Source organism: Emydura macquarii, unplaced genomic scaffold (assembly GCF_026122565.2).
Source record: "Emydura macquarii macquarii isolate MOO-44397 ecotype Brisbane River unplaced genomic scaffold, CSIRO-AGI_Emac_v2 contig_670, whole genome shotgun sequence".
NCBI lineage: Eukaryota > Metazoa > Chordata > Testudines > Chelidae > Emydura > Emydura macquarii.
In genome coordinates, this window is record NW_027130807.1 from 1,330,024 (window position 1) to 1,348,193 (window position 18,170).

Consider the following 18,170-nt stretch of genomic DNA (forward strand, 5'->3'; position numbering starts at 1 on the left):
ACTTGCCTCCATGTGATCCAGTCACTTAGCCACTAGAGATGAATGGGTGTCATAGGCACTGGCATAGCAGTAGATGGTTTAGCCTACTGTTATGTTGCTGGGGTGTGAGAGCTTTTAGCATGTGAAGCCCCTGGGCTCTCAGCTCTGGGCAGGACATTAGTGGGGCAGCCCTAAGCTGCTGCACACACAAGATCTGCTGCTCCACATTTTTTACCTTTGCTTTGGCAGATCTGAATGCCGGTGCCAGCTGGCTACATCAGCTGCCTTCATGCTCTACTCTTGGAGGACACAAGAGTCTTGATAGGTAGATCTAGTCCATGTGCTTTAGCCCTGCGATATTATGTCAAGGTCTGAGAATGGTAGTAATGGAATTCTCCTAGGGACGTCCTTGGAGCTGAGGACAGAGATGAGCACCTCTGCTTTGGCCCTGAAGTGGTGTAAAGGAGGGAGCCCCTCTTCTCATGGCTTCTTGAAGAAGACAGTGGCCCCAAGGTGTGGAGGAACAGAAGCCTGTGCTGGGTAAGCACCTACCCTACTTTCAGATACACAGGGCTTGTTTCTTGCTCTCCTTACCCAGAGGAGCTATGGAAACATGTGCTGGTTGAGGCAGCCTTAATGCAGTTGAGATTTGCACAGAGGGATCGTTGCAGGCATGCATGCATTTGTGGGACCCTAGTACCTCTGAAGGCTAGGTATGGGGCAGTGGGGAAGGGAGAAGACAATACCATCTTTGGTTTACCACCGTCAAACTGCTGTGTCAGTGCTGCATGCCCTGTGCTACTCCACTTCCACCCCCCTCTGAGAAGTGACATAGGACAGTGGTAGGATCCAACCAGTTTTATTTTTATTTTTTGTGTTACAACGTTCCTTCTTCATGAAGGTTTTGGGACTTTGTCTTCCAGCCTTTTCTCTTCAAGAGCATGATCACGGCAATGAGGAAGGAGGCCATAGGCACCAGCATGAGTCCAGCCAAGAGCACAGGGGACAGGTCCAATCTGGAGACTGGGTCTGTGGGGAGTAGAGGGGGGGAAATAAAAAGGAGATTATGGCTCAGAATGGTGGCCAAAGGAGATGGAAGGATGCCCAGATGCATCTGTCCTCACCAGGGATGGCCTGATAGGACTGGGACTCCCTCCCCACTCATTAATTCTAAACTGGAAGCAGGTAGATGTTCTTGGCAGTGTGCCCTGAGGGACAGAGTAATGCAATTTAAATCCTAGCTACTCATGCTTTTGACTAGGATGTCCTCAGTTACTCCCTTGCCTCAGTCCCAGGTTTCCCACACCCCCAAGCAAGAAGCCTGAGTAAAAGGCAGGACAGATGAGAATGGAAGCTTGCTAGCAGCATTGGCTGCATGAATTCCCAGCTCCATCCTACAGAGGTAGGGCACGGATTCAGTCCCCACACTGCTTTGGTACGTGCTGCCGGGAGGCACTGCCTCCTGTTAAGACAAGCCTGAAGTTGCCACGTGTCAGGCCATGGTACCAGGCGGGGGGGGGGGGGGGGGGAGAGAAGATCTGAGGGGGATCAGTTACCTTCATTCCCATAGACTGGCTCTTTAAATGTCTCTGGGCTGTCCTGGAAGATCACAGGCCCATGAGAGCTCACCACATCCAGAGGCTCTGTCCCATTTTGGATAGTCAGGAACCGGCGGCCTCCTGGTGGGGGACAAGGAGAGACTTAGAGGAGTCGGGGGAGGGGCGCTCAGGGCTGCCAGTAGGCCTCAGTCAGTAAGCTGAAGTAGAGTTCACTCAGAACCAGCTGCTGTCCTGACCAGGGCTGATCTCTGCTCACATCTCTAGTCCTCAGCCAGGACTTTCCTGGGGCAGGGGCTAGAGGGCAAGGAGTTGGGACTCAGGCCTGTGTGGTCCAAGGAGTTTTGTTCATTGGTGCCAATAGCTACATGGAGCAGGTCAAGCCATTGTTGCATCATAATGGCCATGGGGGGAGAGGTTGAGTCTGACCCAGTGGTCAGACATATGCACTGGCGTGTGGAGAAGTAACTCTGACAGCTACATGGTGCTCTTGAGGCTATGGAGGGCCTTAATCATACAGTTGAGCCACTGGGTAGTTGGCAGGGAGCATAAACTCCAGCCCTACAGCCTAGAAGTTAGGAGGATTGGACAATTGAGAGCTCAGACTGGGCTGCAGCCAGTGAGGGTCTGGAACCACCACTCCCCATGCCTAGTATGGCCAGAGACTTACTTGGAGTAGCCCCTAATGGGCACATGATTCTGCAGGGCTCCAGCTGGGATGGGAAGCAGGCGGCAGCGCTACAGAAGATATACACCTAAACCAGACCCAGCAGGAACCCATGTTAGATAATGCACTGCCAGGCAGCAAGCTCACACCCTCAAACATGCGTCTCCAAGGAGGACTGGCACTTTTCACCTCAGAGGCCAGATTAGTTGGCTGTAGCATTGGGTTTGTCCTTTTGTTGGGGCAGTCTCTGGTCATGGCAGTCAGTAGAGGATGACAACATTCCTCTGGGACACCAGCCAAGGAGGTGACAGCGTACACAAGTCACTGGAGGACACTTGGTTTGCCCTCAAGCTGAGTTCTTGAAGTGGGCAGGCAGAAGCCATGACTACGCTATTCTAGGATTCAGAACTGTGGTGGTATAGGTCCACCCCCCAGGAGTCCTACTGCAGCTGCCAGTCAGGCGAGAGAGTCATGCTATTTCTGAATGCACAGGTGGGTGGAAGGCAAAGATGCCAGTCATGTGCTAGAACTTCTTCTGCCCAAGGTCAGTCAGGGACCAGAACCATGCAGTTAAGTGGTCACAGGGCTCAAGACCAATATTCTTGTGATATACAAGCACTGCTCCTGGAGAGAGTGAGGAACTGTAGAACATTGAGCCAATTGGCGGCTCCCCTCCCCCTACAGCCACCACAAGGGGACCAACTCACACAAGCTTTGCAGCCTACAACCCAGAACACCCTCCAAAAATACAGTTTTTCCCAAGGGGGGGGGGGAGTGAGGGACAGTGTTCCTCTAAGAGGTAGAGGTTGTTCAAGGGGTTACTCCCATGTTTGTAACAGAAATGGCCACCAAGGATAGACGTTCAGTCCCCCTTACCAGTCCCTCGAGCACTATCTGGGAGGCAGAGTCCACAAAGGCAAAGGTGGAGAGGACGAAGCGCTGGTGGTGAGTCGGGAAGGGCAGCTCAGATGAGGCAGAGCCCACAGGCACCAGCTGGGTTCTGTAATTGTCACCCAGGAATGGGCACCTGGGAAGAAGAAGAAGGGGTAAGATTTAAGCAGGTTCTCAGGATCACCATGTGATAAGAACCAGGAATCCCTTCAGCCCAGCCACTCACCCGTCCACCAGGAGGGGCCACTGGGGCTGCTCCAGGGGATTAGCGCTTGGGGTGGCCCAGCACTGGTGCAGAACCAGAACCAGGGACGGGTCTGTTCTCTGCAGGATGCGAACCTCCATGTAGACAGGGTCCCTGAGCACCTTCACCACAGGGTAGTCTCTCTCCATGAGGTAGGCTCTGTAGCTCAGGTCTGCAGGAGAGAGAGGGCAGGAGGAGAGTAGAGCTGAGACACCTGTAGCTCTTCAGGGGATGGGATCTCTGCCCTGGAGTGAGGGGCCGCCTACCTGTGGCGATGCGCAGTTCGAGCCGGAGGGGTCCTGCCTGGATGACTGGAGCAGGTGTGGGGGGCAAGACGACCTCGACCTGGACTGGCAGGAAGTCACTGGCATTGTAGATGCAGCGAGCATGGAGGCTGCACAGGAGAGAGCAGGGGGAGAAGATGGGCTGAGGTTTGTTAGCCAAGCTAAGTGTTTTAGGAGTCATTGTGCATCTTCACCCTCCCTCTAGCTATCTGTTCCCGTTCAATTTGGATTCCTGCCACTGCTCAACATGGTAGGACCCAAATGCCACTCACTGAGTGCCCAAGATCTGACAATTCCTCCTTCCCAACCCAGTCTCAGGGTTTTTGGCCTTGCTGCCTCAAGAGGTGATCTAGTCAGACTTAGATCAGCTAGTGAAATTCAGTCTCACTTGGATGGAAGATATCCTGGGGAGCCTTCGAATGTACAGTTGACAATTCAGCCATTGACCCTCGTTCTTCTGAGTCAGCACCAAGTTAGTGCCCTTGTATAGGGAGAGGTGGGCAGTCATTCAAGAAATTCAGAAGAGGCTCTTGTTACTCAGCCATCACCTTGTATACCAGCCACATTTTAGTGGTCTTTCCCAGTCATTACAGCTGGCTATGAATCATCAATGCTGATCAAAAAAGTGTCAGTTTTCACAGGCTATTTAGAAGGAAGTTAATTTTATGTACATGCCAAAGACTAGAGTTCAGCATTTTAATTGCTGTTTCTTCCAGAGTCAGCTTTTCCTCCCACTGGAGAGGTGTCAAGCTCTAGTATTTGTTAGTGGTCCTGAACTGCAAGGTAGTGTTGGTTAGTGGTATTAGTGGCTGACTTTCCACCATTGAGATTGCAAAGTTAAGACTAAATAATGAGAATCTTAGTGTTGAGATTATTTGGTCCTAAAAAAAAGCTAGAAACTAAGGGAGTTGACAAGTCTATTAGATTCCTCAGACAGAAAAAAGTTTATCCCTCACATTGGAAGGAATGGAAGACTCAGGAGAGAAGTAGACTTACATGAAGGTGCTGTCCCGGGTGATGGAACCATCTGGCCCAGGCCGTATGTCAATGCCAGAGATCAGCTGGTTCTCATAGATCAGTTTGTCCCCAACCACCTGGAGGGGAATGGAAACCAGGACGTTTATTCCCTTCTCAAGAAGGGAAAGTCTGTACTGATGTCAGGGGATTTGTCCTCACCTGGACTGTGGTGCCACACTGTGAGAGAGGGAAGCGGAAGACCACAAAAGTCTCAGTCATCCTGACTGGGTTACACCCTGCCTGGGCATAGGCTAGCCGGACACTGTCCAGGATGATGGGGTGGTCAGACATGTCCCTGGAGACCACCAAAACGAAGTGACCATCCATGAGGCACTGAACTGTGACTGCAACACAAGGGAGCAGGGTTAAGTACTGCAATGGCAGCCTAATGATGCTGGAACATGTGGGGGCAGGAACTCCCAGCCTGTTATTACAAGCCAGAGTTAGGTTTGGGCATAGACATGCTGAAGGGGAGGCCAATGTTCACCATGCCTCAGAGCAGAGACTAGTACAGCTCCCCCACTCCCCGCTACTTTATTTCTCCTTGATTAAGGCAGAGAAGACTAGTGAGGGTTTGAGGCTCTGATGTTCCCCAATGGCACCCCTTGGAGAGGAGTTGGATTCTTCCTACTTGCCTGCCAGTGATAGTTCTCATGTTATGTAGGCCCTGCTTGGCTGGATTTTGAGGTTTCTCAGGTGTTGTGGTAGAGTGCAGGCTTCCATTCTTGAGCCATTTTCCTCTCCATCTTTAGGGCTGGGGCAATGTGAATCATTGTGGAGAGCTCCTATGCTTTAAATGGGAAGGGCCACAAGCCCGAGTGTGAATGTCAATGGAGTACATCCATAGACATTGACTATAGACCCTGAGTAAGTGATCTAGGCATGTTTTCCATCCCCTGCTTCTGCAGCCCTTCCCGGTGGCAGTGGAGCATGACAGCAGCGGTCACAGGCTCATGGCCTACCTTCTCCTCCAATTAAGTGTTCACAATGTGTGTGAACAACATGCCCCGAGCTCTGTAGCTCATCCAGTCCCTTACCTGTGTTGCCATAGTAGCAAGGAGTTGTTGGGTCAGTCACATCATAGCAGCAGCCAGCCTGGAAGCAAGCAGCTCGGTCATGGCCATCTGCACAGGGGATCTTCCCAGCCACCACTTGGCATTGCTCCTGTGTCAGGTGGGTACCTGGAAGAGCAGAGTGCGGACCACTGACAGCAGAAGATGGTTGGGAGTAGAGTAAATGGCCACTTTGCTGCCCCTAAGATGCTATTGGGTACCATTGTAGAAAAGCATCAATAGGCCTTGGACAAGAGCTGTTGTATTTAGATTGGAATAAGCATTGATGCAACTCAGTCGCTATCCAACATTAAAACATAGGGTCAGTGTTGGATATGCAGACCCCTCAATGTGGGTAGTGCCATGGCAAAACACCATTTTAACCTCATTAAAGAGAAGGAAATAAAATTAAATGCTTTCATTTTAACATCCTTGTTCCCTTTAGCTGGAGAGAGTTTTAAGGGCTTGTCCAAGTAGGAGGAACATCTTAGATGGTATCTAAGATGGTCCTTTTGGAAAAAAGTTAGTGGAGATTAATGGCAGCAGCAAAAACCACTTCAGTTAAGTTTGATCTGGTTTTATCTCAGGTGTGCTTGGGATTCAGCTGGAGAAGATGGGGTGGAGAGGTCACCTGGATCCCTCTTTGGCCTGGTCAAGACATTCCTCAGGATTATGGCAAAGAAAGTCCAGGGTCCCAGAACACAGTGAGGTGGCAACTATAATAAGGTTCACTCTACTAGCCTCTATCTGTTCTTCTGGCTTCCCCATAACCCAAGTCTTTAAGGACGCAAAAAGTAGTGATGGTTGGACAACCCACCTGCTTATTAGGACTCATTCGTCAACAAATTGTTGATTTGTTTTAGTTTCATGTCAGGTTTTTACTGAGTTGGATTTCAACTCAGTCCTTGAGCTCAATATGCCTTTTAGACTAATTCAGTCTCTCCTTACCACCTTTGACACTATGAACTTTCACATATTTTACAGTCAAGCTCACAATACAGTACATGTGTTGACTGGGTCAGCACAACAGATCCCACCCACAGGCGTTACACAATACCCATGGACCAGACACTGCCTGTATGTCACCACATGCTCAGAGCCACACCCCAAGCACTCACCATCCACATGAATGTTTGTATGAGAAGAGAACGAACTGTAACCTATCACCTAGCCCCTGACACAAACCACATTAGTTCTTAGTCCACCTGATTCTGAGTAAGTATCTACTAAGTTCTGAATCGAAATGCGTTCTGCAGTGTCCCAGGAAGCATGAAGGGCAAAAACAGCTGCCCTGAATCTCAGTGGCAGAGAAACTCATAGGAACTCACCTATATTATTCAGCAGAGGATAGATGTGGGGCACCGGGCGCGCCAGGCCCGGCTGCGGCTGGGGCACCGGGCGCGCCAGGCCCGGCTGCGGCTGGGGCACCGGGCGCGCCAGGCCCGGCTGCGGCTGGGGCACCGGGCGCGCCAGGCCCGGCTGCGGCTGGGGCACCGGGCGCGCCAGGCCCGGCTGCGGCTGGGGCACCGGGCGCGCCAGGCCCGGCTGCGGCTGGGGCACCGGGCGCGCCAGGCCCGGCTGCGGCTGGGGCACCGGGCGCGCCAGGCCCGGCTGCGGCTGGGGCACCGGGCGCGCCAGGCCCGGCTGCGGCTGGGGCACCGGGCGCGCCAGGCCCGGCTGCGGCTGGGGCACCGGGCGCGCCAGGCCCGGCTGCGGCTGGGGCAGCGGGCGCGCCAGGCCCGGCTGCGGCTGGGGCACCGGGCGCGCCAGGCCCGGCTGCGGCTGGGGCACCGGGCGCGCCAGGCCCGGCTGCGGCTGGGGCACGTAACGCATGCCCTCCTCTGGGGTTAAGTCATGTTCAGTAGGTTTAGGGCAGGTCACGTTCACATCACGGGTGGCAGCAATGGCCCCACTGCTCAGCAGCTCCTCCACACGGACCCTCAGGTGGTTACGGCCATCCTGCACAAAAAGGCAGCAGAAACATTAGGTACATCAATTAATAGAAGGAGGTGCACGGGGAGTAGTACAGAGCCAGCGGTTGTACATCCCTGCTGGGGATTGTGGAAGAGGTCCGAGTAAGGTTAGTTGGGCAGCCCACAGTGAACACTTCATGGTTGTGATGGCTCAGTCATTTCTGGACCAGAGCCAAGGACTGTGGTTCACTGGCATGCAAGTACAGCTCTTGCTAACAGGCACACAGAGGAAGCCACTGAGGTCAGATGCACAGAAACTCACCTTCTTCAGCATGTGGCAGCCATTATAGCTTGCTGAGAAGATCACCACCCCTTCCTCATTGGAGGTGACCCAGTGGAGGCAGATGGAACAGTTGGTAACCTCAAAGGCTGTCCCAAACTCATCTGTGGGGACAGCATGAAGGTGGAACCAGCTCATGTTGAATATCTCCTGCCATCAGCCCCTCCAGAGGTGGGGAAGACCAACATCTCTTAAGTGCTCTTACATGGAGCAGGGACAGTGGTCCCCTGCATTGCACCATTTCCATGCAACTCAGGTAGACCTGATCCTGAAATTAACAGGGAAGGTTCTCATTTCTAAGCGATCAGTGACCCCAGGGTGAGGTTGTGGGACATAGCCGTATTAAGACACTGCAACGGAAATTATCTCACAAAATGCATCTAGGCTGAGTAAGCAGCAGAGACCTCAGAAGACTGGCCTTTGGGAGGTTACAAGGAGATTCATGTCCTCGGTTGTAAGTGCTGGAGAGAAGGCAGAGAGGCTTATTTTGGGGCAGGAGCATGTGCAATGACATCAGCTAGAAGGAAGAGCATTCAGTGTGGCACCAGCCTGTCCAGGCAAGCTGAATGCACCCCAGGAGCATTGGCTCTAGGATATGCTGAGAGGCGTGAGGGATGTGTCAATTGAGAGTAACCACACCTGTTTTCAAGGGGCCAGAAGGAGGGAATACATTTATTCTAGGCCCCTGGTTCCTCTGCCATCACCTCGCAGAGAGAAACCTGCATCTCCCTGCCTCCTGACTAGTGTGTTAAGGCTGCAGAGTTCCCTGCCTACGTGGGGCTATCCCTAGCAAGCCAAATAGCCTGAACAGTCAGCCTTTGGAGAGAAAGCAAAGTGCAGATGCTATGATCAGTGTGTTGCCAGCAGCTGTAAGTAATCACACAGCTTCTTCAAAGCCAGCACATTTGTTCTTATAACAGAAGATAGTTAAAAAGAGACTCTACATGCACACTACAAAGCTGACCGGAGGGCAACCCAGCTGCCAATTCAGGGCCTGCTAGGTGTCACTTCTTCCAACCTTTTTACAACACTTCCCTGACTCCCCCACCCTTGGGAAGAAGGGCCTGTCCATTGCCGGACAGAAGGAAGGCCCTGAGTCAGCTTAAACTCAGGCTATTTAGCCAGAAGTTCTCTCTTTTTGGCCCTGGAGAGCCCCCTTCAAACTAGTGTATTGGGAGCCTTTCCAGGAGGTGGTTCTTGTCTACAGGGTGGCAGGGGTTTTACACAATCTGGCTGATTTGTGTTGTTAATCAGCACCCACTGTTTTTAGTTCCTGGAGGAGTTGCAGTAGCCTCCCTCCATGGAGAGGAACACAAGTCAGCCCTAAACCAGTCATGAGAACAATGGTCCCAAAGATAATTATGTTAAATTCAATAAAGCCTCCTAAAGCTATGCAGGAAGTTACCACATCCATCAGATGAGCTCAGGATCCAAGGTTAACCAGACAGGCCAGCCGAGATCACAGCAAAAGGAAGGAGGTCATCTCACAAGGGAGGAGAGATCACATCCCTCCTTGGGCCTGCCCAACAGAGGCAACTAAGTCAGGATGCTAAGTAGGAGCTTCCATTAGCAAGTGGAAAGGGGTACAACCCCTCCAGGCAGCCACTTACCCACAACTTTGAAGCGGATGGTGTGGCCCTGGCTGGGAAAGACCAGCAGCTGCATCCCATAGTTTCCACAGTCATATCTGTGCTGCAAAGCAGAGAAACTGGCCTCCAGGAAGTCCCCCTGCCCATAGGACAACCCCAGGGCCCAAAACAGCACTAAGCCCACAAAATATCTGCAGCCCAGCCCCATGGCTGCAGCTAGTACTAGAGAAACCCTGCACAGCAGCTACTTCTCCTAGGGAGGGAAGCTGTGGGACTGGGGCTTTATAGGATTAGTATGGGGCAGGGATGGGGTGTGAACCAGGTGAGCAGACAGGCTGCACCTGGGGAGGTCCCGGCTGCTGCTTAGGGGCCGGGTCACAAGTGCAAAGCTCAGGGAGAAAGGGAAACGTCAGGACAGCTCCTACCCCCCTCTTCAAATGCAACCCCCTTCTTGTTTTGATATTGTGATGGGGATTGGAGCTTCCCTCTCCACATGCTCTTCTTCTCCACCCCTAATTCTCGGTGTTCCTCTTTTGTTTAAGAGTGCGTATCTCGGCCTGTCATGCAGGAGACTGGGGGTGGATCTCCCAGCATGGGGGTGGCCTGTGATAGCAGGGGACTGCACCGAATGTCCCACAAGGTCCTTTCCAGTCATGTATTCCCCTCCCTTGTCTACATTCATGCTCTTCCTTCTCCACATCCTTCTCCCCTCTGCCCTTCCCATTCTCTCTCTAGCTCCATTTTCTGCTCTCATCCTCTCAATGTTCTTACCTCTCTCATCCACCAGAGGACCCCCAGACCTTACTGCCCTTTAATGTGAGTCATTTATTATCTTTCCCATGGGTTCTGTAATTTGATGCTATTCCTTTACAAGACTGAGCCGCTGATTCATGGAGGAGGCAGATCAATAGAGTTCAGGCTGTGGGGTTTTCCCCGCCATTTGCTCCTTCCCCTTGGCTTTAATGTGGCGCTCTGTGACCCAGCCAGCTCAGAACTGTGCCAGTCACAACTGGGACTGCCCCTGAAGCTAGCCACACAGCTCTGGGAATGGTGTTTAACAGCATGGGGGGCACCAAGACACTGTTTTTGAGTAGGTCCTACAAAAATGTCACCCCTTGTTATTTAAGCAAAGTTTTATGGCGACACCTGTGGAGCTTAAATTAAAATCAAAGCATATAGACTCGGGGGAGGGGGCACTTTCCACCAGATGCAGAAAGCATGTTCTAGCAGATAAAATTAGGAGTGTTTCAGCTCTTTGCCCATGTCCCTCTTTAAGTTGTACTTTATAGACCTCAAAGGCCCATCCTGTAACCCCACAACAGCAGTGAAATCAAGGGGGGGGGCTATTGGGGACACAAAGAAGCAGGATTAATCCCCTCCACTAATGACAATCCTACAGGGCCCCCTCATGACTTTCCTCGCCTCTAACGCCATCCATCCAAGATATTCAGAGCTCTTGATATACATTCATTGAGCGTCACTACGCCTCTGGTGAGAGAGGTAAGGATCATTATCCCTATTATACAGATGGGGAAACTGAGGCACAGAGCGGCAAAGCCACATGCCCCAGGTCACAGAGGGATATTAGCGTCAGGCCTGCGATTAGAACCCAGGGGTCTTGATTGCACGTGCTATGCACAGACCATCTTGCTGCCCCTCTTTCAACAGAAAAGTCTGAAAACCTCCTCTGAGGGGCTCGTGCCTGGAATCGAAAACAAACAGGTGAAAGGAAGACGCGGGAGAAAAGAAACTCAGCTGGTTTGCTCATATGATCCTTAGTTTATTTCCATTTTCTAGCCAAGGGTTGTATTTTGAAAAAAAACCCATTGAGATACAGCCTTTTAAATTACACTTTTCAAACCTATGTAATATGAAAAGCAACAAGTGCCTAGATGTGCTCTTGATTGGTGTCCTAGAAGTACCTGTGATAGATACAAGCAGTTTGATTTCTTTCAAATGCCAACAACTTCCTCCTCTAATGATAAGGGACCCTCTCCAGATCCTTTTCTTTCTTCCCCTTCCCCTCCCCCTCCTCCAAAGCATTTGTGGAAGACAAACAGAGTGGCCTGGTTCTTCACTCCATGCTGGGCCAGGGTCTTTGAGCCAACCAGTTCCTTGCTCCCATACACCAGGCCGAAGGGCCTTGAGCCACAAAACTTCTTCTCCTCCACGAGCCGCTTCTTGATCTGATCAACTGTGTCGCAGAGATCAGCTTCCAGGACCCAGGCTGTTGGGCCAGTGGAGATGTTCAGGGTCACTTTGGTGTCAGTTTCTGGGCCGACGATGAAGGGTTGTAGGTAGGTGGCCTTCCCCAAGGGATCCTTCCAGACACTGGGGGGACAATCCCGCAGGACTGTTGAGCATCTAGCCTTCTGATTTACCTAAGAGGACAGGTGAGGAACAGAAGAATTGGAGACACTACAGACAGACGAGACCTATTAGGTTGTTGTGCCCACCTACCACACCCTTCACGCCCACACATTCCACCTACCGCACCCATCGTGCCCACCTCCTGCACCCATCAAGTCTGCCTAAGTCAGCCACTCATTTTTTGGGACTTGTGTTGTGGACTTCCCTGCCCCAAGACACAGACCCTGCCCCATAGAGCTCCCTTGTCTACATTGGGGATTGGCCCCAGTTCCAACCTTCAGTGTCTTTCACTACCCTGTTTTCCTTTGGACTTTACCTGCGCGCCACTCCTAACTCCAGCCTGGCCCCGCTGCTGCTGCTAAGATCAGCTCTCTTGTTCATTGCTTCAAAAACATCACTGCCACCCTGGCTGGGGCATGTCACTGGCTCCCAGGTATGCAGCCATTGAGTGCACGCTCCCTGCCTTGGAGGGTGGGTGTCATGCAGCTCGCGCCTACACCTTGGTCTGCTCTCTCACAGGCGCTGCTGAATCTGCCTTATGCCCTGTCTCTCTCCTCCTGAGGGGCTTCCCCATGCCTCAACCCACACTGCCCCGTGTATTTATGGTGCCTGCCCCAGGCCCAGGTGTCCAGACACCTCTCTCTGCTAGTTCTAATCCCCCCTCAAAGACCCATTTCCTGCCTCGACGGTGGAAGGGGGGATTTAATAGAGTCATCAAGATTGTGCCTCATGGAGTAACTGCCTGACCTGAAAGCATGATCTTCGATCCGGTCCTGTTCTCCTCCCCCACCCTTTCCTCTGACCCGCACTCCAGTCCTGGACATGCCCTTTGTGGGAGGAGCTTAGCAGGTTTGGATTCCTTCCCCAGGCCCACTGAGATCTCCTGCTTTGTCCTCTCTAATCTGACCCTCCAGTCCTTCCATTGGTTTGTTTCGTTCTCTCTGAATCCCCTCCAGCTGGTCAGTCCCTGCCAGAGGGGATAGGTCCAGAACTGGACACAGTATTCAGTGCACAGTCCACCTGGCTGCCTTAAAAAGACAGGCTTATACCCCTTAGGGTATGTCTACACTGCTCACTAAGCCCGGGCTCTGACTCAGGTTTGAGCCTGAGCCTCCCTTCCGTCCACATACAATCAGTCTGACTTGGGAAGCACACAGGTCCCAGGTCCGTGCTAGACCGGTGAGTCAGAGCCTGAATCACTCTGTGACTCGGGTCCAAGCCCTGACATTTTGCAGTGTGGATGCATCTCAAGCTACAGACCTGAGCCAGGAGGTCTGCACAGTGCAATGTGGACCTGCTAACACGGCTGTGAGATCTGAGTCCAGCGATTGTCAGCCCAGGTTTCCAATGCAATGCAGAGGCTCAAGCCTGGGCTTGGAAACACCGAGTCCACAAGTCTGGGGTCCACAGACCTGGGCTTGGCTCCTGTGAGTGGGGAGGGTCTCTTAGCCTATGCTCTGGTGCGAGCCTGAAAGCCTATACAGCAATTATTAGCCCCACAGCCCAAGCCCCGCAAGCCTGCGTCAATTGACCCGGGCTCTGAGACTCAATGGCGCAGGTTTTTTTAATTGCAGTGTAGGCTCTAGGCCAGAGAGACAGCACATCCGGACCTGCAACACAATGCCTCTCTACATACAGCCTCAATCACAGAGCTTTGTTCCTCTCAGTCTACCAAAGAGCAGTTATTTCTGGATCAAGATCCATACTAACTCAGGGAGGAGACAGGGAGGCAAGATTTTATTACAGCTGGTGGAGATTTGGTTGGCAATTTTTTTTCAAAAAATGTACATCCTGAACTATTTTCAGTTCATTCAGAACCTTGCACTCCCCCCTCCGCCCAACATAACAAAACAAAACAAAACAAAAAAAAAAAGATTCACGCTGAAAATTCTCATTTTGTTTTGAAAAATGTCATTTAGAATACTTGTGTTTTCCTTTTTTCTCTGCCATTGCTTATTTTATTCCATTGGAAAAGCATGAATTCTTTTTTAAAAGTGTGAAAAAAGTGAGGGATAACAGCTCTCTCTCTCTCTCTCTCTCCCTTCACAGTTTTCCAGTGGAAAAAAGGTCAGACATGAGAAAAAAAAATTTCTGTCCACTTTCTTAATTTTTCCTACTTTGTTAAGTGAGAGAAAATGGTGTGGGGTTTTATTTTTTCATTTTCTCTAACATAGTTACCCATTCCCCCCTTTTTCCAATGGAAAAAAGGAGGGGAATAGTAAACAAAAAGTGGGAAATTGGAAAAAGTCAACAAAGGGGGGGGGGGGAGGTGATTCAAATCTTTTTTTCAAAATTTGTCATTTTAAATAAAAAAATGAACAATTTCATTTTTGACAAAAACCATTTTTCAACTTAAAAAACCAACTCAGGAAAATGCCAACCAGCTCCTATTCCGCAGACTCAGTAATTTCAATGGTTGATTCACTGGAATGTACAGAAAGAGATCTGAACTTGATTCTTATTTATCCTAAAGCCAGTTTTCATTGCCCTAGTCCTTATACAGGTGCCTTAAAGTAGTTGTAAATATGACGTGCTCCCACTTCAAGGCTATGTCTCCACTGCCAATAATTGGAGTATTTTTACATGGCGATAGCTATTGCAGTGTACAAACACATCTCTTCTTGCAGTGAACTCCAAGACTTTGCAGGAATGGTGTAAAGAAGAATTATGACCCTGGAGATGTTCAGGGTCACTCTAGTATTGGTTGGTAGTTCTGGACTGATGATGGAGGAGTGTGAGTGGGTGGCCTTTTCCAAGGGAGTCTTGCAGACATGGGTGGGGTTATCCTGTGGCACTGCTGAGCAGCCAGCCTTCTGACTAGCTTATCATGAAACACGAGGAACAGAAGAATTGGAGACATTGCTGCCAGAAAATGCCTATTAGGATGTTGTGCCCATCTACTGCACACATCATGCTCACCTACTACACCCACAAATTCCACCTATTGCACCCACTGTGTGTCCCTAACCCAGCCATTATCATCGATTTCTTTTAGCACCCAAAAGTGTGTTTTGCACTTCCCTATAACAGGTAAAGACATATCTCTTGCCCCTAGGGGTACTGATCCTAGCCCTTGTCTACACTAGAGATTTATCTTGGTTCCAACCATTGGTGTCTTTCACAACCATTTTTTCATTTCGATGGACTTGAAGAATTTCTCAGCCCAGGTCTGTGTAATTAAGGGTGTGTCTACACTGCACACTAAGTCTGGGTCTGTGGGACCCAGGCTTGTGGTCTCAGTGTTTCCAAGCCCGCTCTTGAGCACCTAGACTGCATTGTAAACCTGGGTTTATAATTGCTGGACCTGGGTCTTACACCCAGGCTAACATGTCCATACCGCATTACACAGACCTTCTGGCTCAGACCTGTGGCTTGAGCTGTGTTTACACTACAAAATGACAGGGCTTGGACCTGAGTCACATTGGGACATGGGCTCTGACCCACCTTCCTAGCAGGGTCCTAGGAACCAGGTCCTGAGTGCTTGCTGATCTGAGTCAGACTGATTTGTGTGTGGACGGAAGTGGGGCTTCGGCTCAAACCCAAGTCAGACCTATTGAAAGTTTCACCACACTTGTCTGATCACGGAGGCAATACTGACCTTGAGGAGTTGAATCCAGAAATAACATTACAGAAACAACTGCCTATGGGAGAGAACAAGCCAATATGATCTGAAACTGCCTTTGCAGAGGCCTCGCGTTGCAGGGCAGGAAATTGCCAGAGTCTGTCTATGATTGGTGGGACTGTGCATTCAGTTCTGGCAGCCTTGTCATCAAAAAACACTGACCACTGGAGGGAATTTAAAGAACAAAATAAAACGCTGTATTGCCCACACTCCTGATTTTATTATAAGTCTCATATTGGGTGTTTTTCTGCCCCGGTTCCAGGAGGCGTGTGATTAAGAGAATCTCAGGTTTTAGTAGGAAAAAACGTAAATTTCTAGCTTTCAGGGTTGCAGAGAAAAATCCTGAAAACACAGACCTTAAAGGCTCCAGATCAAGAAGGCAATTAAAAAGACCCCCCAAATGTATTATTCTTTTTTAAAATCTCATTACTTCAGACACACAAACGCCCCACCCAGCACACGCACACACTCACACCCCCACCCTCCAAACAATTTCTAAGGGCCTGGCACATTATTTTTTGAAAATTTTCATCTGGCAATGATGGAAAGCATTAAAGGGCTGCAGGAATCAATTTATGGAGTCAAAAGTGAGATACGTTTTGAGTGAATAATTAGTCACCGGAGAGTGAGTCCTTTTAGGTGTATAACGTGCCCCCGTCTATATGGAAAAGGAGCATGTTGTCAATTCAGACAAATCCTCGTGGAGAGGGGAAGAAACCTAAACATTTGCAAGGTGAGGATTTTAGATCTGATTGAGAATCAAGTGGCTCTTTCCACCCTCCTTTTGGCAACCCAGCATTCAGGCCTGCCACTGTGGAGGAAGCAAGCAAAGGGAGTTGCGGGGACCAGAGCCTGTCATGACTCCTCCCCTCCCCCCGCCACTAGGCGGCCCCGTCACTCCCACTCCCAGCCGTCACTCCCACTCCCAGCCGCGGGTGGGGAGTCGTGGGGAGAGACAATGGGCCCGCAGCGCCCCCCTTCGGTGCTGCCGCTGACTGGGGAGCGGCCCGCAAATGTAAGTGTTGGCCCCTGGGCGTGGGAGACCCACGATACACCACTGGCACAGAAGAACAAAGATCGTCTCAAAGAGTGATAAAAAATGGGGCGGGGGGAGGGCAAGAGAAAAAGAAATGGTGAGAATGTGAAAGAGGAGAGAAAAACAAAGATAGAGAAAGAAAGAGAAAAACTGGGTGGTTGTGGTGGCAGGTTTGCAAAGTGAAATAAACCCAACTTTATCTGATCCTTTCTTTTGCACTTGTGTCCTTGTTCCTCCTTCACCCCTCTTTTTCAGCCTGTCCTCACCCTCTTACCTTAGGTAGTGGTGGATCCATATCCCTGGTTTATTATTCCGTTGGCTATGGCCTGGCTATGACCCTTGGGGATGTTTGGGTCGCCACCACGGAAAACCCCTGGAGTTTGAGACTAAAATGCCCCAACCTGCTGAAACTGAAAGCAAAAGGCACCATCACAAAGGTACAGCAGCCAGGACTTGAGAAAGTCCCGCAAATGACAAACAGGAATGCGGGCGGGGGAGGGGGGACTTAAGAAAAAACACCACTGAGATGGGTTAAACCCTAACCAGACCCTCAGATCCATTTGGGGTGGGGGTGGGGTGTTTGAAATATTAAACATTAGCTGCTGGCGTGGGGACTTCCAGCTCCTCTCCCTTTGCAGTGTGCAGGAATTGGACACTACTCCTTTACTTGCAAGAGTCCTCTTGTGACACACAGTTTGTTCTGAAAACAGCCTGCGCATGTGTGTGTTATACATAAGCCTGACGGGTTTGTGTGTGGTTAGTAATAGGGTTCCGTGGACTCAGTGGCGTGGGGAGTGCATGGTAGTGCCTTGCCCATTGGGATGATGGTAGGGTTGTCCTAGTGCTAGCTCGTCTCCTCCTGGGTGAGGGCGGGGGTAACTGAGTGTCCTGACTGGAGGGGCTCTGTCCCTCCATTCCCCTTTGTACTTCTGATTTGCTCCCCCCCTCCTCCCCCCGCTTCCTATTGTAAAATGGAGGAGAAAAAACAGGCTGGGTAAAAAATGTGGAGAGTCTGGCTAGAGAATGGATTTGATGCAGAGTGGAATTTAGGTGGGAGAAATTAAAGAGGTGGAGGATGGAAGAGGCAATTTCTCACTTCTCCAGTCTCAATCTTTCCCTCCTTCCCCAGTCCTTTCATCCTTCCCTGCCCAAAGCAATAAATTCTATTCCCTCTCCCCCCCCCCCCCAAAAAAAAAAAAAAAAAAAAAAGCTAGGGTGACCTGATGTCCCGATTTTATAGAGACAATCCTGATAGTCAGGGCTTTGTCTTATATAGGTGCCTATTACCCCGCCCCCCACCTGTCCTGATTTTTCCCACTTGTATCTGGTCACCCTACACAAAACACAGATCAGCTAATTCCATACACTCCATACAACACTGTCCCTTCCACTCATCCACCCATTACATCTGCTCCTATAGTGAAGGGAAGACATCCAGCTAGCATAGCTTTGCCCTGTTATGTAGATTTTACGGCCAGAAGGGTCCATTCAATCATCATCATGTCTGATCTCCTGTGTGTCACCAGCCAGAGAATGCCACCCTGTTAGCCCTGTATCGAGCCCAATAACTTGTGTGTGGCTAAAGCAAGCACTGTAGTCATGCCGCGAAG

The 18,170-nt window shown here is 50.6% G+C and overlaps 1 protein-coding gene across 1 annotated transcript; it reads right to left on the bottom strand.

The window, feature by feature from the left end:
* Positions 1–822: 822 nt before the first annotated feature.
* Positions 823–9,780, bottom strand: LOC137148624 (zona pellucida sperm-binding protein 1-like). Its single transcript, XM_067541534.1, has 13 exons — positions 9,554–9,780; positions 7,926–8,047; positions 7,515–7,649; positions 7,019–7,109; positions 5,676–5,819; positions 4,798–4,982; positions 4,618–4,715; positions 3,604–3,731; positions 3,320–3,509; positions 3,079–3,229; positions 2,206–2,290; positions 1,536–1,658; positions 823–1,008 (listed from the first exon to the last, which is right to left on the bottom strand). Exons 1-13 carry the CDS (start codon positions 9,738–9,740, stop codon positions 857–859), a joined length of 1,791 nt encoding a protein of 596 aa, XP_067397635.1. The 5' UTR covers positions 9,741–9,780; the 3' UTR covers positions 823–856.
* Between the last annotated feature and the right edge of the window lie 8,390 nt (positions 9,781–18,170).